General features: G+C 44.2%; 1 protein-coding gene across 1 annotated transcript in view; it reads left to right on the top strand.

Moving 5' to 3' along the window:
• SLC25A20 (solute carrier family 25 member 20) overlaps positions 1–18110 on the top strand; it is a 29529-nt gene extending 11419 nt beyond the window's left edge. The window contains exons 3-9 of the mRNA XM_049862884.1: positions 4115–4242; positions 7130–7220; positions 14320–14437; positions 15786–15858; positions 16230–16339; positions 16841–16965; positions 17300–18110. Of these exons, the coding sequence (XP_049718841.1) occupies positions 4115–4242; positions 7130–7220; positions 14320–14437; positions 15786–15858; positions 16230–16339; positions 16841–16965; positions 17300–17362 (708 nt within the window). The 3' untranslated portion in view covers positions 17363–18110. The remainder of the gene's footprint in view (positions 1–4114; positions 4243–7129; positions 7221–14319; positions 14438–15785; positions 15859–16229; positions 16340–16840; positions 16966–17299) is intronic.
• The last annotated feature ends 4639 nt before the right edge of the window (positions 18111–22749 follow it).

Genomic DNA, 22749 nt, shown 5'->3' with positions numbered 1-22749 from the left:
AACCAAATCCCATGAAGCTAATAAAATGGTTCTCTCTTTGGAAGGCAGAATTAAGACTACAGGAGATTAGTGAGAAATAGTTGGAAATATGAAATGGAAGGAAAATACCAATCTGGATCAATCAGCTTGCCAGGGATCTGTGTCAGAAGTTCATGTGAAGTCTCAAGGAAAAATCAACCAATCACAGAAACACTTAGTGAGGCCAACAGATTTTCCAAATCCCTAAACAGACATTAAACCGGTTTGCGGTTATTGGATTATATAATTTTTCAGATATTTTTGATAGTAAAAACATGGAATTTTAATTTTTATTATGCTTTAAGTGAAAGTTTACAAATCAAGTCAGTCTCTCATACAAAAATTTATATACACCTTGCTATATGCCCCTATTTACTTTCCCCCTAATAAGACAGCACATACTTTCTCTCCACCCTGTATTCCTGTGTCCATTCAGCTAGCTTCTGTACCTCTGCCTTCTCATCTCCCCTCCAGACAGGAGCTGCCCACATAGTCTCATGTGTCTACTTGACCCGAGAAGCTCACTCCTCACCAGTATCATTTTCTATCTTACAGTCCAGTCCAATCCCTGTCTGAAGAGTTGACTTTGGGAATGGCTCCAGTCTTGGGCTAACAGAAGGTCTGGGGACCATGACCTCTGGCATCCTTCTAGTCTCAGTCAGACCACTGAGTCTGGTGTTTTTTATGAGAATTTGAGGTCTGCATCCCACTGCTCTCCTGCCGCATCTCCGTTGTATTACCTGTCAGGGCAGTCATCAGTTGTAGCCAGGCACCATCTAGTTCTTCTGGTCTCAGGCTGAGGTAGTCTCCAATTTATGTGGCCCTTTCTGTCTCCTGGGCTCATAATTACCTTATGTCTTTGGTTTTCTTGATTCTCCTTTGCTTCAGGTGGGTTGAGACCAATTGATGGATCTTAGAAGGCCACTTGCTAGCGTTTAAGACCCCAGATGCCACTTACCAAAGTGGGGTGCAGAATGTTTTCTTAACAGATTTTATTATGCCAATTGACCTAGATGTCCCCTGAAAACATGGTTCCCAAACCCCTGCCACTGCTACACCGGCCTTTGAAGTGTTCAGTTTATTCAGGAAACTTCTTTGCTTTTGGTTTAGTCCAGTTGTGCTGACCTCTCCTGTATTGTGTGTTGTCTTTCCCTTCACCTAAAATAGTTCTTGTCTACTCTCTAATTAGTGAATGCACCTCTCCCTCTCTCCCTCCCCACTCTTATAACCTTCAAAGAATATTTTCTTCTCTGTTTAAACTATTTCTTGAGTTCTTATAATTGTGGTTCTTTTGCAACTGACCAATTTCACTCAGCATAATGCCTTCTAGATTCTTCCATGTTATGAAATGTTTCATGGATTCATCATTGTTCTTTATCGATGTGTAGTATTCCGTTGTGTGAATATGCCATTATTTATCCATTCGTCCGTTGATGGGCACCTTGGTTGCTTCCATCTTTTTGCTGTTGTAAACAGTGCTGCAATGAATATGAATGTGCATATATCTGTACAAAACATGGAATTTTTAAAAAGTATAAAAAAATTTTTTTTCTTTTTATTGTTAGTGATATGTATTACTTACTTCATTAGTATAAGTGTAAAAAGACCTTGTTAGGAATTTTTTTCTTCCTATGCTTTCTAAAACATAACTCTCAAATGAGTAAACCCTCTATTAAATAGGTGGACTTTATTAAATATTTAGGAAGTGAGAGGCAGGTATCACCCAAATAAAAAGGGAGTGCTGGTAAGTAATGGACTCAGCCTTGGAGGAGAGGTTGTTCCCAGGGTTTCTGCCAGGACTTACCTGTAGGAGAAAGGTCTCAAGGTGGAGTCCCCTCGAGCTCCCATGGGTGAGGCAGTGCTGCCCTTTCTTCTTTAAAGTGTTCCTCCTTGCATCTATGCTGCCCAGGATACAGTTTAATCAGTGCCCAGTGGAGCCTCTAGGCTCTGGTCTGCTTAGAGTCTTCAGCCCTTACAGAAAAGAGCCAGTTTTCAAAGACTCTTGGTTGGCAAACATTATCGAACACTTGCCTGGGAGTGGGCAAGTGTGCTGGGTGCTGGGGCCCTGGGGAAAATCACTTGTATAAACCCAACTGACTGCAGAATCAAGCAGGAGTCCTTTGTCCATGTTTGTGGTGTTTGTGGTTTTTGCTGTGCCAGACTGAGCTCTCTGTTTTCTGGGGCTGCCAGGCAGAGCTCTCAGTTGTGGTTCATGGTGCTGAGTGGGCTGGCAGGGTGAAAGGAAGGCTGGACAAATTGTTGGAGGCATGGGCTTGGCCCCCGAGGACCTAGGTGGCCTCAGCCCATGTAGGGAGCTGTGGGAGGTGCTTTGGAACGATTTTGTCACCAATTCTATAGGTCTTCCTTAGAAGCTTCCCTGTCTTATTCATCCTTTCCTATTTTTTGCCTCTGTACTTTGCCCTTAGCGAGGCTGCCTGTAGCCTATAGCAGTGTTAGGCCTTTGCAAGATCCAGGCAGGTGCTGACAGGTACAGTTGTAGCCCTTTGGTTCTGGGAAGCAGGTGATTGAGAACACCCAAGGTCCACACCCTGGGTCTGTGGTAGCCCTCCCAGTGTGCAGCCCCACCCTGGTTCTCTTGTTATTCTCTGTAAGGAGCAACTGTAACATTTTTATATTTGTTTTTAAAATTCTTCCTTATTTTCTATTAAAGTGATACATGCACTTAATCTGTTACTAAAAAGCTTGTTACAATTTAAGTGTCCCTCTCCCACCCCCCCTCAGTATCCTGAGGCAACTATTCTCTTCTCTTTCAGTTGTTTATGATGTTCGTGCCTACCCATTTCTATATGATATGCATTTACTACTATACTTTATTTACATTTTTAATGTGTTTTAGCTACTCATTTGTGGTAGATGATTTTAACTCTTACACTTCCAATTCCCTCTGCCCTACCTGTAAAATTTTGTATCACACTTTGTGGTTTAATCCATCTATTGGCATGGTTATAACTTTGTATGTTTTTTTCCCTCTTTACCAGATAACGTACTATGATGTGCATTTCATTTCCTGTGCAACTTTCTGTTTTCCCTGGGGTTAGGTTAATAATTGTGTCAATGTCAGTTTCACTTGTTTGATTTTCTTTGAGTCACTGTCTCTGTCATCCTGTACCCTAACTGCTCTGTAGAATACCTCTCCATTTGGTTTTCCAGTGCCCAAACAGCTGCAGTCTATTGTTCCAGTGTGTGTTGTTTTGTTCTGTTTTTCCTGGAAACGTCCCTTCTGGAGTCCTCCTCCTCCTGGTCCCATCTGAACCTACTGCTTCCCAAGGCTTTTGTACCCAGTGCCATCTTGGCAAGCCCCTTCATCTCTCTTGGGGTGAATGCCTGGTCTTCTGGTTCCCAGATCCTCTTTTTACCTGGTTTACTATGTGGTTTAGTTGGAATATCATCTATCTGTCTGTCTGTCTAATTATTTGTTGGCAACCACATAGTTGCTTTCATTACCAAACTGTACTGGTTAAAATTGATATACTGCCCTAATATTTTCTTTTTGAGTAATAAAAATCACATGTCTTGATACTTGGAAAATACAAAAATTTCTTAACCACCTGTAATTTCACCCCAAGGAAGTCAGGTCATATTGTATAACCTGTTTCGTAGCTTGCTTTTTTTCCCTTAGTAGTCTCTTCCCTGGTTACAGTGTGATTTTATGACTGTATCATAGACCATTTATGGAATTCCCATTGTTTATCTCCTATTTGGGGCTTTTAGGTTCATTCCAAAATTTTAGCACCTTATAGATGCCTGACATCATTGTTTTTACATCTCTGAATATTTCCTTAGAATAAATTTCTTAGATGGAGAGTTTTGGGGTGAAAGAGTATATACATATTGCCAGATTGCCTTGTAGAATGGGACTTCTTTCCGCTCCCTCCTGCAGCATGAAAAATAGAAGAGGTAAATTATTTCTGATAAATGTGAGTTTTTTTTTTTTTCCCCCCATTTTAAAGCTCTCCTTGCTTGGAGAAGAGGTAAAGGATAAAGCCACAGGTTAGAAGACACACTGCTTCCCTGTTTCAATAGCATAAGGGCACTGGTGTCTGTGAACAGCTCCTGCTTCAGTGATTCCTTGCAGGGCATCACGGGACTCTATAGGGGCATGGCTGCCCCCATCATTGGTGTCACCCCCATGTTTGCTGTGTGCTTCTTTGGATATGGTTTGGGGAAGAGGCTGCAACAGAAATTCCCAGAGGACGTGCTTAGGTGAGTACTTATGGGCCCAGAGCACTCAGTGCTGTTCTGCCTGATGGTGTGACATGCGTTGCAGGAAAGAACCTTGGCAGACAGGCAAGGGGTGTCCTCCTGGGCCCCTGAGGCAGGATCCTGGGAGCTCTGCATGAGGGAGGTAGCTGATTTTCCTTTGCCCTGTGATCTAAAAGGGAAAAAGAAAAAAACAGACTACCCCCCAGTCGTCATAATTTCTTCTAGAGATATTAATAATACTAACCCCACATAACTATTGGGAGGTCTGAATGCTAAAATGTGTGTAAAATGCTGTGAATAGTACCTGGTGCTGCGGCAGCGACAGCAGTGGCATCATTGTTTCCCATCACCTGGTTGAGAAAAGGGAAGCTTCCAACTTTTGTTTTGCTTTATTTTTATAACATTATTATAATATGATTATAATTATTTCAGATATTAGTTTCTCTGTTAAAGCGAAATAGGTTAGTGTGTTTTCTTTTAGTAAACCTTAAGAAGTTGGATTTGAGTGTTAAGAGGCAGCTGAGTTGGAATTATAGCTCAGAATTTACAAAGTCAATAATGAAAACAGCCGGGTGTCTCAGGATGCAAGGGAATTCTCAGCAGAAACATCACATGAGAAGGTGCCCTCAGTCTGAACTGAGCAGGGTGACAGCCCCTGAGAGGTGCTTCAGGTAGCATAGGACCCACAGAGCCTGGCTAAGCTTGGGACCCAGGAGCTCAAGGGGGGAAGCCCACGTTGTTATGTGGTTGTCTTCTGTTGGTACTTCAGGCCACAGCTGATGAGAGTCTAGGATGTAGATAGAGGTGCTTATAACTTGAAACTCTGGAGTCTTTGGGACCCTCTGAATGTGCTCAGCTTGTGTAAGCAGACACGGGTGGCCTCAAATGTGCATGAAGGGTATCTCTGAAGCGGTGTTTACTGCTGGTAATCTAAACGAACCGTGGACTCATGTCCTCTCTGAGTGCCTGGCTTTTCAGCACATGTGGTGGCACACAGCTGTAACAGAGCCATGCATGAGGCCCCCCAGCAGGGTCATTGCTGGTACTTCGGTCTGTGTTTCTGTGCAGCCACATCAGCAGAAATACCCTTCCTGCCTAAGCAAGGACAGACACTCAGGACCCCATCCCTGTAATCCTGCCAGCCCTGTCACATTCACCTCCCCGTAGTAGCATTTGGGGGTGATGTGGAAAGTAGCATTACCAACGCTATGAAATGGGTGAGGTAGAAGCCCAGGAAGGTCCAGCTCTCACAGGTACCTCCCTGGGGTGGGTGGGGCGCTGGTGGCAGAATGGACCAGGCAGTCGTAGAATGTCCACATGGTGCTATGTGTACACACAGAGTTTTAGAGGAAAGTCCCCAGTCCTAGGAGATGGAGAGGTGCCCAGTTTGGGATCTGGCCATCTGGGCATCCTGGAAAGAATGGAGCATGTTGGTCTCATGGGGGGAAGTTTAGTTGCCAAGAGGGCTCCTCTTGGGGACAGCAGTGTGAGGTGACTATGAAGGAGGCGACGCATGAAAGCAGGTCTCTTGCCTGTGTAACAGTCAGCCTGTGTGCTGGGTGTATGTGCCTGGGGTAGACACATGAGCCCTGACTGGGGTAAGTGCATGGAAAATCAGAGCTCCTGAGACTGGTGGTGCCCTGCCTGGAGGAAAGGACCTGCAGTAGATGTTTCTCTACCCCATTTTGCATCTGTTCCTCAGGACTTGGGCTCCTTGTTTAGTAGAACCAGGCTGAATACTCAGCCTTTGGGGCTTGGGATCAGGAGGGGCCTGAGGTTCAGGCCAGTATGTAAAGTTTTCAGCAACATTTGCTAAGCTGTGGAGACTCTGTTGAAATGCTGTTAATTGTAGCCTTGTGCCCCAGTGTTTCCAGACCATGTTGGTATTGCTAATCCCCAAAAGAAAAGGAAATGTCAGAGGTGGCACAGACAACAATGGGAGCTAGATGCTAGGAGCCCCAGACTCCTTGGCATACTCAGTGTGGCTCATTCTTTGGGCACCAGAATGAGGCCCATATCTCTGGTTACTGGGGAATCATTCTCTGCAGTGGGGGCCACAGGATCATCATGCCTACCTGGGTGGCATCATGCTGCCAGGCCCAGAGGAGATTCCTGGGCTTTTTTCAGTATCTTACAGCACATTCCTTGCAGCTGACCTGGCTGCCTCTCAGCCAGTGGAGGTGACCACAGCCATTCTTCTTGGCCTTGAGGCTGCCATGCTTGAGTCTTGGCTTAAAATATTCTCAGGTCCTTGGTGATAGGAGGGGAACTGGGGTCAACTGAGGTCCAGATCCTTGATTAGAGGCTTTTTCCCTAACAACCTTGCATTTTACAGATGGAGAGTCGAGGCTCAAAGAGGCCTGGAACTTGTCCATAGTCACTGTACTTGGAAGGCCCAGGGATGGAATTTATACTCTAAAGCTTCTGCCATGGGTGGGGCTACTTCAGTGTGCAGTTCCTGTTGCTTTTGGCACTGAGATCTCTGCCCTGGAAAACTTGATATCAGAATACTCCTGTTGATGTTGTGCGCCATCGAGTCAACTCCAACTCATAGCCATGACAGAGTAGAGAGTTTTGTAGGCTGTAATCTTTATAGGAGCAGATCACCAGGTCTTATCTCCCACTGAGCTGCTGGTGGGTTCAAATCACCAACCTTTAGGTTAGTAGCCAAGCACTTAACCATTGCACCACAGGACTCCTTATGGAATTCACTTAGAAGGTGGCTTTCGTGTGACATCTGATTTGTGGCTGGGCTTCTGGCCACTCCCAAGTACTTACTTTTTCTTACAAAGCTATCCTTTTTGCTGGGATTGCCTCTGTCTTGGGTAGTCAGTCACTGTTTTAATCAGTCACAGGTGCTTGCCTGTGATTTTTGTTTTTAATGCAGCTACCCCCAGCTGTTTGCAGCTGGGATGTTATCTGGCGTATTCACAACAGGAATCATGACCCCAGGAGAGCGGATCAAGTGCTTGTTACAGGTAAGAGTGTGATTTGGGTAGAGGTGGCTGGCTTATACTATTTAATGCTCGGTTTTGTGTGGATTTTTTCTCTGTCACCTTTTTATAAAGACTTCAGATCAGGTGCGCCAAACAGTTTCAAGGTTCTAAGGAACATGGACGCAGTCGTAGTAGAATCAAGAAAGTATAACAAACTAATCAAAAAGTCACACCTGTGACATGCCAGCCCAGACCTATCAGCCTTTACTAGCAGCTGCTTTAGGAACCCTGAAAGGTAAGTCATATCTCATCAGGTGGAGGGGAGGCTGCTCCTTCCCAAAGCCTCTGTGTCCTGGGTGCCTGGCATTGTTCTCAGGCTGAGGGTGTGAACTGGTTGCCTACTTCAGTTATCCACCCTTACCCCACAGTAAGGAATGTTACTGCATTTTTCTTCTAAGGGCTGAAATAATTAAATATATAATTCTTGCTGGAAAAAACTTTTTTATTGTTTTTTAGATGAAGGTTTACAGAGCAAATTAGTTTCTCATTAAACATTTAATACACATATTGTTTTGTGATGTTGGTTGCCAACTCCACGACATGTCAACACTCTCCCCATTTCGACTTTGGGTTCCCCATTACCATCTTCCTAGAAAATTTCGATAATACAGAGGCGCACAAAGAAAAAAAGAATAAATCACCCATGATACTGCCTCACTGAGGTAACCACTGTGAATCCTTCTTGTCTTTTTGGTGAAAGAAATGTTATCTTTTAAAATAAAACTGGGATCACATACTACAGTAGTTTTATAACCAACTTTTTCCACATGATATCTCATAATATTTTTCTATGGAATTTTTTTCCATCATTATTTTTAATGGCTGCATCTTATTTTGTTACATGGCTGTATCACTTATCTTATACTCCCTTATCTGGAGGCATGATTAATTTTATGCCATAGAGAGCCTTATAAATAAGGTTTGTACATGTACCTGATTATTTTCTTAGAATAAATGTCTAGAGTTAGAATTGCTGTGTTTAAAGGTATGTATTTTCTGAAGTTTTAATACACATTAACAAATGGCCCTCCTATAAAGTCCTGTCACTTTCTATTACTGTTGTCACTGTGTCAGTAGTACATAGAAATGCCCACTTCCCGGTAGCCTTTGCAACATCTAATTTATAATCTCTGCCAGTCTGATAGGTGAAAAGTTTGCATTGTTTTAAGTTTTCATGCTTTTTGATTATTGCTGAGGTTAATTATTTTAATGAATATTAAGCATTTGTATTTTTCTTTTGTGAAGTGCCTATTTGTGTCCTTTGCTCATTTTCCTTGTTATTTTTTTTTAAAAATCTGATTTTTAAAAAGGTTTGTACATATTAAGGCTATTATTATATATTGCATATCTTTTTCATAGCTTACACTTGTCATTTAATTTCATGTACATTGTTTTTTTCATTAAAATTTTTATTTTGAGATAATTGTACATTCATACGGAGTTGTAAGAAATAATACCAAGGGAGGAAAAAAGAAATGAAGAAATCATACAGAGAGATTCTGTGTACCCTTTTCCTCAGTTTCTCCCAATGGTAACTTTTAATTATGCTTTAGGTGAAAGTTTTTACAGCCCAAGTTAATTTCTCATTCAAAAATTTATACACGTACTGTTTTGTAACATTGGTTGCAATTCCCACAATGTGACAGCATGTTCCACCTTTCCATCCCAGGTTCCCTGTGTCCAACTGTCCAGTTCCTGTCCCTTCCTGCCTTCTTGTCTTACTTTTGGGCAGGAGTTGCCCTTTTGGTCTCGTATATTTTATTGAACTAAGAAGCACGTTCCTCACGTGTGTAATTTTTTTTTTTTTTATAGGCCTGTCTAATCTTTATCTGAAAAGTGGGCTTCGGGAGTGGTTTCAGTTGAGTTAGCAGAGTGTCCGGTGGTCATAGTCTCAGGGGTTCCTCTAGTCTGTCAGATGAGTAAGTCTGCTTTTGTATGTGTGTGTGAATTTGAACTCTGACTACAGTACAATATCAAAAGTAAGATATTCATATTAATATAGTCAATATACAGAACATTTCTATCACCACTGAGATCCCTCAGATAGCCAGGTTATAGCCATATATACTTCCCTCCTGCCCTCCCCCCTCCTTAACCCCTGGCAACCTCTAATCTGTACCCCATTTCTATAATTTTGTCATTTCAAGAGTGTTATACAAATGGAATCATACAGTATGTAAACTTTTGGGGTTAGCTTTTTAAACTTAGCGTAATCTCTGGACACTCATTTGGATTGTTGCACGTATCAATAGTTCATTCCTTTTTATTGCTGAGCAGTATTCCATGGTATGGATGTACCACAGTTTAACCATTTACCTGTTGAAGGACATCTGGGTTATTTCCAGTTCTTGGCTATTAAGAACAAAGATGCTATAATGATTTGTGTACAGGTTCTTTTTTTTTTTGCTGCTTCCTTTCTGGGTTTTTTTCCCCATTTTTTCGTATGTTTATATGTAACAAAACATTTGCCATTTCAACACTTTTTTATATGTACAATTCAGTGACATTACATTCATCATGTTGTGCAACCACCCCCACTGTCCATTTCCAACTTTTTCCATCACCCTTAACAGAAGCTCAGTGTCCTTTAAGCAGTGACTTCCTATTTCTCCCTCCCCTGTATTCCTGGAAACCACCAATAAATTTTCATCTGTATACATTTTCCTGATCTAGATGTTTCCTACAAGTGGGATCATACAATATTTGTCCTTTAGTGACTGACTTATTTCACTCAGCATGTTTTCAAGGTTCATGCATGTTGTAGCAGGTATGAAGACTTCATTTCTCTTCCTGGCTGAGTTATAGTCCATTGTACATATATACCACATTTTATTTATCCATCTGTCTTTTGATGAACTTTTAGGCTGCTTCCAACTTTTGGCTCTGTGAATTGTGCTGCAACGAACATTGGTATACAAGTATCTGAGTTCCTGCTTTCAATTCTTTTGGATATGTACCTAGGAGTGGAATTGTTGGGTCATATCTCTGTAGTGTTTTTGAGAGTATAAAACTTGCTAAATGATTAATCTAGGTATTACATTATATATACATAACTTACCACAGTTTACTGGTGTCATTATTTTACCCTACCTCCCTTTATGTCCTAATTCCCTTCCCTATTATAATAGTTTTCTTAAATATTTTCTCTAAATACATTTAGAACCACATCAGTGTTTTAATTTTTGCTTCAACTATCAAACATAATTTAGAAAACTCAAGAGGATAAGAAAAGACTACTGTATTTATATTTTTCCTTACAGTGTTTTTCCTTTGTTCCTTATGCTCTAAGGTTTCTTCTTTTATGATTTCCTTTCTGTTAGAGAACTTCCTTTAGTCATTCTTTTAAGGTAGGTCTACTGGTGTCAAATTCTGTTCATGTTCCTACATCTGAGAATGCCTGATTTCCCCTTTATTCCTGAAAGATATTTTCTCTGGTTATAGAATTCTAGGTTGATGATTCTTTTCTTTAACTGCTTGAAAAATACTGTGCCACTTCCTTCTGCCCTCTCTGATTTCTGCTGTCACTCTAATTGTTTTTCTTCTATAGGTGAGGTATCATTTTTCTCTGACTGCTTTTAAGGTTTTTTCTTTGTCTTTAATTTTTAGAAGTTTACTTATGGTATGTCTTGGCTTGGATTTCTTAGGATTTATCCTGTTTGATGTTTTCTCAGTTTCTCTAATCTGTAAGTTTATGACTCTCACCAAATTTGAGAAGTTTTCAGCCATTATTTCTTTGAGTACTTTTCATTCTCACCCTCTTTTCCCCTCTGCTCTGGGACTCCAGTGACTCGAGCGTTAGTTTTTTGGTTATAATCCCAGAGACCTTGGAAGTTCTGTTCATTTCTTTTTAATCTATGTACCTTCTCCTGTTCATTTTGGGTAATTTCATTGTTCTGTTTTCTCGTTCATTGATATTTTCCTCTCTCCCCTCTATTCTGTTGTTGAGACCATCCACTGAGCTTTTTATTTTAGTTCTAAAGTTTCCATCTGATTCTGTATATCTTTTATGTCTTTGCTGAGACTTTCTATCTCTTTGCTCTCATATTTATTTTTTAGTTTGTTTTAAGCATGTTTATAATTTCATATTGAAGAAGTTTTATTATGGTTGCTTTCAAATCTTTTTTCAGACAATTCTAAGATTTCTGTCATTTCAGTGTTGGGATCTATTGGTTGTTTTTTCTCTTTCAGTTGGAGATCTTCCTGGTTCTCGGTATGATGAATAATTTTTGGTTAAAACTTAGACATTTTATATTATTTAGTTGGCTTTCTCTGACACTACTCTGGCAGGGGAAGGGAGGGATGCCACCTCACTACTGTCAGATTGTGGTAGAAGCCTAAGTTCCCCACTTGGCCTCCATTGACACCCAAAAGTGGGGCTCCTCATTATTGCTGGGTGGGTGTAGGCATTCTGGCTCCGCACATGGTCTTCAGTGACACCACACCAAGCAGGCTGATTATTGGCTAGTGGGGATGAAAGTCTCTGCTCTCTACTTGACTTTCTCTGACATCACCCCAGTGCAGTGTTGGGGCATCTTTTAACAGTCTTAAGAAAGTCTAGGCTTTCCACTCTGTCTTTGGGCCATACTTTTCTGTTTCTTTGTATGTTCTGTGATTTTTTTGTTGAAAACTGGCCATTCGAATGTTATCATGTGGTAATTCTGGAAATCAAATTTTCCTCCCTCCCCCAGAGTTCGCTGTTCTTGACTGTTGAAGGCTGCTTTTGTCCATTTGTTTAGTGACTTTTATACATTATTTTTTGCAAAGGCTGTATTCTTTGTTACGTGTAATCGCTGAAGTCTCTTTTCCTTTAACTTGTATCAGCCGGTGTTTTGAAAGAGACTTCTTGAATGTCAGGAGCTCAAAACCAAACCAAACCAACTAAAAACAAAAACAAACCCTCTCCCAGTCTTTGCAGATTAACTCAGTGCTGAGGAACTCCTTTAACACTTAGGTAGGCTGTTTACAACTTTGCCTCAGCTTTCACTTCCTACCTGCACTAAGCCTAGAGATCAGCCAGTGGTGAAAGTTTAGGGTCTTTTGGAGTCTTTTCTGAGCATGCACCTTGTCCTAAAAAAAAAAAAAAAAATTTTTTTTTTTTTTTTTGTCCTGGGCTTTCTAAATTCCCTAGGTGCTTTCGAATTCCCTAATTTTGCAAAGAAACTCTCTCCCCTACTTTTCCTCCTAGGCTTTAGGTGGTCTATTTTGTATGTCTCAGTTGTAATCTTTTGCTCCATGCTGTGGATTTTTCTTTTTTTTTTTATTGTACTGTAGAGGAAGGTTTACAGAACAAACTAGTTTCTCATTAAACAGGTAGTACATATATTGTCTTATGACAATGGTTAACAATCCTATGAGATGTCAACACTCTTCCTTCTCAACCTTGGGTTCCCTCTTACCAGCTTTCCTGTCCCCTCCTGCCTTCTAGTCCTTTCCCCAGGGCTGGTGTGCCCCTATAGCCTGTTCCATCTTTGGCTGAAGGGCGAACCTCAGTAGTGACTTCATCACTGAGCTGAAAGCATGTCCTGGGGCCATACTCTCAGGGTTTCTCCAGTATCTGACAGGCCAGCAAGTCTGGTCTTTCTTTTTGAGTTAGAATTTTGTTCTACATTTTTCTCCAGCTCTGTCTGGGACCCCCTATTTTGATCCCTGTCAGAGCGGTCTCAGTCTGGTGGAGGCCATGGTAGATGTGGTCCATTAGTCCTTTGGACTAATCTTTCCCTTGTATGTTTAGTTTTCTTCATTCTTCCTTCCTCCAGAAGGGGTGAGACCAGTGGAGTATCCTAGATGGCTGCTCACAGGCTTTTAAAACCCCAGATGCTACTCACCAAAGTAGAATGTAGAGCATTTTCTTTATAAATCATGCGTGGGTTTTTCATTTGCCTTACAATGGTTTTGAGCAATGCTTGTCCCTTTTCCTCCCTGAGCGGGTTCCAAGTTAAGTGAAACAGAAATGAGTGCCTTGCGTCCATCCTTTGGGTAGCCTCCAGACAAGTTAGAACAGAGAAACAATAATTTGTGAATAAGGCCTGCTCTACTCCCTCTAGAACCAGAGACCAGGGTCCCACACCGGAACACAGGCAGCTTTCTGCAGCACTGCCACCAAGCCAGGGAGGGGGGTGAGACATGGGCAAGTAAAAGTGCCACAAAGCTTTCTTGCCACTTTGAAGTTGTCAGTTTCTTGACTGAGCATTTGCTCAGTTGCTGTAAACTTTTCATTATTTTCCAAAGTTCTGACGAAGTTGGTTCTGACATTTCTGCTTGTTTTGACGTTTCTATGGAGGGATGGCTATTTGTAGCTGCCTGCTTCACTGTTTTACTCTCTATTGCTATTTTGAATGGGATCCTTTTTCTTTTTTTCCCCCAGCTGGTTATTCTTAGTATGTAAAAAAGCTATTGGACTTGTACATTTATTTTGTAAGTATTTCTCCTTGGAACTATACTCTCTTTGGCTTTAATTACTCTTTGGCTGATATCCTATGTGTTCTGCCTCCTCCTTGGCTCTGCACTTGGTACAGATATTGCATAGGGCTGTCTTTCTTGCATATCTTTTCAGAGATTACCCCACCTGTGATCAGGCTCTTGGCTGTTAGTCCTTAATCTCTGGGGCTAGGATAGGAATCTCTCCTTGCTCTGCACAGGACCCCTGTCCAGGCACTTAGGGATATGAATGCAATTTCCTATTTACCTTTGCTTAACCAAGCTTCGTAATCAGCTAACACTTGGAACAGAGTTAGGTCTCAGTGGATATTTTTTAAAAGAATTAGTGAATGAACAAAATATTTGCCTCTCTCTAGATTCTCCAAATAGTTTTATTGAGAATGCTCTTGTATGTGAGGGATTTTCTCATCTTATTTTCCAACCCTTCTATTGATTTTTTTCTAGTCAGTGTGTCTATATCTTGTGATATTTTCACCCAGCTTTACTTCATATCGACTTTACCAGTATCTCATGTTCCAAATGTTTATTGATTTGACAATGAAGTATTTCATTGGTCTAATATATAATGACCATTTGTAACCTGCTGGGTCTGTTGACTTTGACATAGCTATTTCTGACTTGATGCCTCTCTCCTCCCTCCCAGATTCAGGCTTCTTCAGGAGAAACCAAGTACGCTGGTCCCCTGGACTGTGCAAAGAAACTGTTCAAAGAATCTGGGATACGAGGCATTTACAAGGGGACTGTGCTCACCCTCATGCGAGGTAACCCTTTGAGGTCCTCATCCTGAGGGGTTACCTGAGATGGGTCTGCCACAGGGGCTCTTGCCTGGATCGCCAGGTTGGCCTCAGCACCATACAGGCCATAGCTCTGGCAGGGCTGGCAGTGTGTGTCATAGATTCAGGCAGCCTTGCCCCTTGCCAGCATGGACACAGATAAGCATGGGCAAGGTGAGCCTTTCATCTTTGTGGGGGCTGGGCTGCAGTCCCTCAAGGGTGGAAGCCACGACAGCAGCAGTTGGAGAGAGTGGCAAGCAGATAGAAATCGAGGCTGGAGGGATGAATAGAAGAAAGAATGTGGGGCTCTTCCTGGTTTTGAGAGGCATGTCCTGCTGGGGTAGACAGCCCTACCTTTGTCCTGAGATGACTGCTAGGAGGGCCACCACATGCACTAGCTATGGCTACAACTGCTTGGAGTGGGCATGACAGTGGGGCCCCCTCGCAGGGGACTTTTTAGATGAAATGATGTTGTGCATATTGTGCTTACATAATGCTCTGAGAGGGCATGGCAGCTGGGCCCGCTCAGAGGGGACACTGAAGATGAAATTATGTGATATGTGTTATGCCCTCACACTAGTACTCACCCCAGAGCAGTATCTGATAACTGCAAAGTGATTACTGCAAATAGGAGGTGGCTCCTGAGGAACTTCTCAGGAAACCTTGAAGGGTCCAGTGTCAACCTTGGTTCTTCTTTCTAAGTTCAGGAAACCTGTGGGGATTTTATATTTTATTTATTTATAATGTACTTTAGATGAATGTTTACAGAACAAACTAGTTCCTCATTAAACAGTTAGTACATATATTGTTTTATGACATTGGTCCATGCCGCGACACGTCGACACTCTCCCTTCTCAACCTTAGGTTCCCTATTACTAGCTTTCCTGTCCCCTCCTGCCTTCTGTCCTTGCCCCAGGGCTGGTGTGAGCCTTTAGTTTTGTTTTATTTTATGGGCCTGTTCAATCTTTGGCTGAAGGGTGAACCTCAGGAGTGACTTCATCACTGAGCTGATAGGGTGTCCAGGGGCCATACTCTCAGGGTTTCTCCAGTCCCTGTCAGGCCAGCAAGTCTGGCCTTTCTTTTTGAGTTAGAATTTTGTTCTACATTTTTCTCCAGCTCTGTCTGGGACCCTCTATTGTGATCCCTGTCAGAGCAGTCAGTGGTGGTAGCCAGGCACCATCTAGTTGTACTGGACTCAATCTGGGAGAGGCTGCGGTAGATATGGTCTTTTACACCTTTGGACTAATCTTTCCCTTGTATCTTCAGTTTTCTTCATAATTCCTTGCTCCCAAAGGATTTTATATCTTTTAATTTACCTGTTTCTTGTTAATAACAGATGTTCCAGCCAGTGGGATGTATTTCATGACATATGAGTGGCTGAAAAATATCTTCACTCCAGAGGGAAAGAGGTGGGTAGAACAGAAGAACTTAGAAGCCACCTTCCCCAGTCATTGGTGGAATGTTCTCTCCTGTGGGTGGGTCTGAAGACAGAAGCGGGATGTGCTTCTGGTGCCAGGTTCACTTTCCTTTCATGGGTGCTGAGATCCCACTAACACCTCCCAGTTTGTGCCTCACCCACCCAGTGGAGCAAGTATGTGAAATGGGCAGATGAAACCTCCTCTAGGAGTGGCAGGTGCTGTGTTATGGGAACCCTGGCCTTGGATCTCCTCCCTCCAGCCAGATTTCCCCTCTCTGTAACTGCCCTATCAACCATGGGTGGGATGGTTTGAACCACTCCCACAGCCTTTATCTGATTTAGGCTGTGATTGGTGTTCTGCAGTGTCAATGAGCTCAGTGTACCACGGATCCTGGTGGCTGGCGGCTTCGCAGGGATCTTCAACTGGGCTGTGGCCATTCCCCCAGACGTGCTCAAGTCCCGCTTCCAGACTGGTGAGTGACGAGCAGTGGGGTGGATGGGAGTTGGAGTGGGTCCCAGTATTGGCTGCCTCTGGGGAGCAGAGCTCCTAAGGCCCTAAAGGGATCCTAAGGGATAATTACTGTCCACATAGTAGCCAGCATCTGTCTGGCCCACATTATGTGCTAGGAACCCTAGACTCATTTTCATGTCAGCCTAAACACAATATAATTGACATAAGAAGTCAGATCTCTTCCTTTTTCACATGAGTGGAAGGGTTGTTTCATTCTCTCTCTCTCTTCCCTGTGCCCTCAGCACCAGTAATCCAGGTGCTGGATTACTGCCTGCTTGTGCTTGCTTGACCCAAGGTGTACTGTGTTGTCTGTGGCCTGGTCTGAGGATGATGCACAAGGTGCCCTTTCTCCAATGCTTATGGCCCTGCAGGAAGACTTGACTACAAGCTTGCCCTCATGTGGGTTGCCACAATCAGCTCGGGAACCTTCCTGAAGTCTTAACAGTTGGTTTCTGCCCTACAGCCCCTCCTGGAAAATACCCTAATGGTTTCAAAGATGTGCTGAGGGAGCTGATCCGGAATGAAGGCGTCACATCCTTATACACAGGCTTCACTGCAGTGATGATCCGAGCCTTCCCAGCCAATGCAGTAAGTGATTAGCAGGGGCTATGCTTTCCCTTTAGGGCTCAGAGCAGGGAGCAGGTGGGCGCTTTTACTTACTCCTGGGATTGGACTGGGGACTGTCTTCCCAAAACCCTGCACTGAGCCAGAGGCTCCTTACTTCTTTTTTTGAAGTTGTCAGGGCGATTTGCTTTTGGAGTTCTCTGAGGTGAGGGGCTTTGATTTCCTGACTTTATCATCAGAAGTAGACAGTTGTGGAACAAGAATTTTCTTCCCCTCTAGGAATGAGACAGTGGGAAGTGGGGTTAGGGAGGGGTTCCATTCTGACATGGCTTTTGTCTTTCTCTCAATTTCTTTTCAGGCCTGTTTCCTTGGCTTTGAAGTTGCCATGAAGTTCCTTAATTGGATCACCCCCAACTTGTGAGGCTGAAGGCTTCTCAGAGCTCTGATGCTAGAAGCTGTTGCCGAGAATGAGCAGTGGGCAGGCCTGGGCAGTCCCAAAGGGTGAGGGGAGCGGGGTGATAGGATCAGAGCTCTGTGTGTATGCTTGGTGAGACCATTGCCTTAATGACATTATCTACCTTATATAACTTGGCATGCCATCTTGAAACTTGAATTCACCTTGTTGATTTAAGGGATCTCAAGAGGACTTGAAGATGGAAGTAAGTGGCTTCCAGACCAGTTACCACCTGTGGTCAGAGTACTGCCCACCTTTTGACTGATGGCCTTATTATATCCAAAATACTCCTCACCAAAGAGGGAACTTTGGCCTCACTGGAGGCACTATGCATGTTTTTGACCAGCTTTCCTCTTTGATTTCCAGGGTACCATTTAATCCTGGGCTGCACATAGGAATGTGAACCTGAGGTCCACATCACTTTGTACATGTGGACTAGGCATGTATGCCTGTGGGTAGATAGATTGTCTACAGGTGGGTTTTGGTTTCTTTATGCATGCAAATAATCAAGAAGTAAAACTAGAGTATCCTGATTTCCCAGGAACAGGTGGAGAGCTTCCCCTGCTGCATAGTGAGAACAGTTTTGAATCAACAACAGTCCCAGTTTGCTGGGATTAAGAAAGAAAGTCCAGGGTGTAGGAAGGCTCTTTTGCACACTCATCTCTCATGACAGCACCCTATTTTAACAAGAAGCAATAAATATTGTTTCTAATTCTTGCAGTGTGATTCTTTTCTTCTTTAGATTCTGGGCCATTTTATTTGGCAGCCTGTGACTTTGGTGGAGGCTGTCTGGGATCCAGCATCCTTCTCTGGGAGCCTCAGGCAGGGGCTCCAACAGGAGAAAGAGGAAGAAGTACTAAATGGCCCAGCCTTCCCTGACTGCCCCAGTCCCTGCTGCCGGAAAGAGGCTGGTTGGGGCGGGGTGACTTGATCTGTAACAGCCCCCAGTGTTGGCTTGGCATGCAGGCCCCCACAAGGCCCAGCCTGTCACCCATACCTTCATTCATTTCCTTCTCTGCCCTCATCCACATAGATGTCTGAGCTAACAGATGGAGAGTGTGTTGTCCTAAAAAGGAAAAGCAATCCCAGGTTATTCATGTGGGCTTTGGGGTCACCATGTGATCTGCCATCATCATCTTGGCTTTTCTAAACAGGCCAATGATGATGTTCAGGTATGGTCAGAGTGGAGAGTCCTTAGTCTTTGTCTGGTGGAGGGGAGGGCATGCTGAGGCTGCTGGAGCTGGGCTTCTGTGGCATTGTCACCTGTCTAGCTGTCACTTACAGTTCTGTAAGTGCAGTTACCCAGACCCTTGGACTTTGGCTTTAGAACTGTAACTCTGTGTGAATAAGCAAAGGGAATTGGGTTTGGGTCAACCTAGTGGGAAGCTGAAGATTAGGGGTTTAAGGAAGGAGATTTTATTCCTGAGAAGATATTTTTTAAATGACACAATAGGAACCATGACCAAGTAGAAAATAAATTTTTTTTTAAAGATGAAAATTTGTGTGCCCTCTGCCTAGGCAGGTTAATCCAGTGCTAAACCTGTCTAACGGTGGGGGGATGTCTTTGTTTAATCCCTCACTGATTTTGAGATGGCCACACATGTGTCTGCTGAAGCTCTTGGCACCACCCAGTCCTTAGACTATGGGGAAACCTTGGCCTTTGCCCAGAATCCCTTGTGAGCACATTTGCATTCCAGCCAAATGCCAGCCTTTTCTCATGGCTCAGGATCACTTTTACAGTCTGTGATTCTGGATGATTTGCCCTTTGAAACATCTTCCATTTTAAAATGGAGTGTTTTCGTTCATTGATGTTCATGGTGGTAGATTCTTTTACTCCTTTGGGTGTTCAATAGATCTGAAGTCAAATAGGGAAGCCCCTGGGAGGCATATTTGTGAACGGAGCAGAGCAGATGGTGAGTAACTCCCTCTGGCTGGCGCTTCCTTTTTATGATGAGCTTTGAAATGCCACCTGTTCCTGATATAGCTCTTCTCTCTTTGATGGGGGTTGTGTGTGTCAGGGGGAAGGGAGAGATCAGGGCCCTCCCCAGCAATTTCTCTGTCACAGACTGCCTTAAGTCGAAGCCAGATGGTGATTGTTAAAACAAACCAACCAGTAATAACAGCCTCACGGGTAAAATTGGGGCAAAGGTGACAGACAGGGGCAGTGATGGATTACCCAACAAGCAAGGTACACACAGGCTTACTTATTCGATGGCAATGGGTTTTTTTTAGTGACAATTTCACATGGGATTCATTACATATTTGATGTTGTGAAAAACAGGTGAAATGGTGCACTGCAGATTAGTAAGTAGATACAAGTAAGCCTGTGTGTACCTTGTTTACTGCTTAATGCGCCCCTGGACAGAGGGCAGGTTGTTGCAACAACAGCCTGTTAGAAGCCCAGTAGCACCATTTCTGCTGTAAGGTCATACAATCTCCACCCCACAATTTCTTCCCTACAGCTTTTTGAGGCTGGAACCCGATACAGATTACCTTTTCTAACCTCCTCATAGGTTCCTTATCTGATTATCCCCACATTTAATGGGTGGGGATTTTTTTTTTTTAATTTTTATTGTGCTTTAAGTGAAAGTTTACAAATCAAGTCAGTCTCTCACACAAAAACCCATATACACCTTGCTACACACTCCCAATTACTCTCCCCCTAATGAGACAGCCTGCTCTCTTCCTCCACTCTCTCTTTTCATTTCCATTTCGCCAGCTTCTAGCCCCCTCCACCCTCTCATCTCCCCTCCAGGCAGGAGATGCCAACATAGTCTCAAGTGTCCACCTGTTCCAAGAAGCTCACTCCTCACCAGCATCCCTCTCCAACCCATTGTCCAGTCCAATCCATGTCTGAAGAGTTGGCTTCAGGAATGGTTCTTGTCCTGGGTCAACAGGTCTGGGGGCCATGACCACTGGGGTCCTTCCAGTCTCAGTCAGACCATTAAGTCTGGTCTTAGAAGAATTTGGGGTCTGCATCTCACTGATCTCCTGCTCCCTCAGGGGTTCTCTGTCGTGTTCCCTGTCAGTGCAGTCATTGGTTGTAGCTGGGCACCATCTAGTTTTTCTGGTCTCAGGATCATGTAGTCACTGGTTCATGTGGCCCTTTCTGTCTCTTGGGCTCGCAATTGCCTTGTGTCCTTGGTGGTGTTCATTCTCCTTTGGTCCAGGTGGGTTGAGACCAACTGATGCATCTTAGATGGCTGCTTGCTAGCGTTTAAGACCCCAGATGCCACTCTTCAAAGTGGGATGCAGAATGTTTTCTTAGTAGATTTTATTATGCCAATTGACTTAGATGTCCCCTGAAACCATGGTCCCCAGACCAATGGGTGGGGATTTTTATCCTCATTTTACAGACACGGAAGCCAAGGCTCGTACAGGTAAAGTGATCTGCCAAGGCCATTGGCAAACTGGTAACAGAATGGGTGTTAGTGTCTGGGCATCCATAGGCCTGAAGAAGGCCTGTGATGCTATCAGACATTGTTATGGGCTGCTTAACCTAAGCTCCAGGAGGGCTGTGTGTACTGTGGGATCAAAGCCCAGGCACTTGGGGTAGGACACAAGTCTCAAAGGCACTGGGAAGGCCCCTGGGCTCCCTTTTATGGCTTCTCTATATGGTCAGTATGTAGGCCTCTGGCTCCCCAGCCAAGCTCCTTCATGATTCCCAGGTTCTGTCCTAGCCCTGAGGTGTGCCAGAGGCAGACCTTGGGTCCACTGCAGACTTTGACACTTTCTCAGGACACAGTATCCTAGGAAGGGGGTTGTGGCTTGCAGGTGCAGAAACAGGTGCCTTGGGAATTAACTGCTCCTGGAGCATGGATACTTGTTAAAATAGACCAGACCTCCCAGACCAAAGGCAATGGCCTCATGGGGGAGGCCCCACAAGGGCTGAAGGACAACTTGGGTGAGAGCAGACGAACATAACTCCCTTCCCCAATCCCTCCTGCCCACTGGAAGCTTCTAGGTGAAATAAAAACTGGTGGTGTTAGGTACTAAGTAATCTAAGAGGACTGGATCAGGGAAGGGCTGGCATACAGAAGTGGTCAGGTGACCAGCAGGTCCCAGGAGACATGTGGGGGGCTGGAGTGGCTAAGGGCTCCTTTGGGCAGGAAAGAGCGAGGTGTTTGTGCTGGGGTTGAGCCCCCTCGGCAGGGAGGGAGCATCAGAGAGGGCACAGGATGTGTATAAGCTGGGGGTTCTGGGCCCAGAGCAGGCCTCCCTCCAGAAGAATCCCAAAGAGTTTAGGCATACTTCCTGAGGGAGGGGGGGAACAAATCTTAATAAATCCATAAAGAGTATATGAAATCCTCTGTTTCACTGGAAAACATAGTTGTACCCTACCTGTGTTCATTTTCACTGAGTCCCATTGCTATCAGGTTAAACATGACTCTACCTGGGTTATGCTGCCTCCATGGTTACAAAATCTCTCAGAATTGGGGCCCATGTGTCCATGTCTGTGCCTGTGGCTGGTGGCGTGGCAGTTTGTGCAGATGTTGGTGGATTGGGTTGGGTGGAGCACCCCTTAGGGCTCTGAGGCTGCCTCTTCTCCACCATGGCCTCTGTATTTCTCTTGAGGATTTCAGCTCCTTGCCTTTTCCACTCACTGTCGCTTGGTGTTGGCATCTGTTTCCCAGCTACTGGCTGCCTGTGGGTTTGGTTTCCACGGTAACCCCCAGTGGTACAGCTGGACAGGCTTGAATGCAGGCAGCCCTATGAGGGTAAGAGTAGAGGAATCAGGGCTCAGGCACCCGGTGTTTGCTCCTGCTTCAGGGCTCACTTCCCTGGACAGCTCAACTGGGCATGCCTGACGGCCCTTGGGGGTCCACTTGCTACTGAAGCAATGCCTACCTAGAAGGGGCAGAGATGGACCCCTTCTCTGGGGACCAGATGCTAAGGGAGGGGAGCCAGGTTGGGCCTAGAGGCTGGCTGTCCATCCTTCCTCTGTGTATGGAGACAGGTGAGGAGCAATCTTGTGGTTCCCCACTTTCTGTAGTGGTCCTCACTCCCCCCACAGATGGAGGTGGATGGCCAAGTTGTGGGGCATCTGAGAACAAGCCAGATAGATGATGGGCCTGCTTCTGGCAGAGGCCAATGGGAGTTGTTTGGAGTGATTAGGAGGACCTACTGGAACCCAGCTCTGCTGTCAGCCCTGAAGTAGCCTCTCTCCTGCTTTCATTCACAGCCTCCCTCTCCCATTTTCTAATTAAGGTCAGAGTCCTAACTATACAGATGCCCACTCCCCTTGAAAACATATAAAAACCGACAATACGGGCAAATTACATAGCAGAATTGTGGACCTACCTTTCCAAAAGTCTGCCTGTAGGATTGCTTGACAAGGGCAGATCCCCAGGTGT

The sequence above is a fragment of the Elephas maximus genome, chromosome 20, assembly GCF_024166365.1.
Source record: "Elephas maximus indicus isolate mEleMax1 chromosome 20, mEleMax1 primary haplotype, whole genome shotgun sequence".
NCBI classification, from domain to species: domain Eukaryota; kingdom Metazoa; phylum Chordata; class Mammalia; order Proboscidea; family Elephantidae; genus Elephas; species Elephas maximus.
The sequence above is the reverse complement of the archived record's forward strand: the minus strand, read 5'-3'. Positions and strand labels throughout refer to the sequence as shown.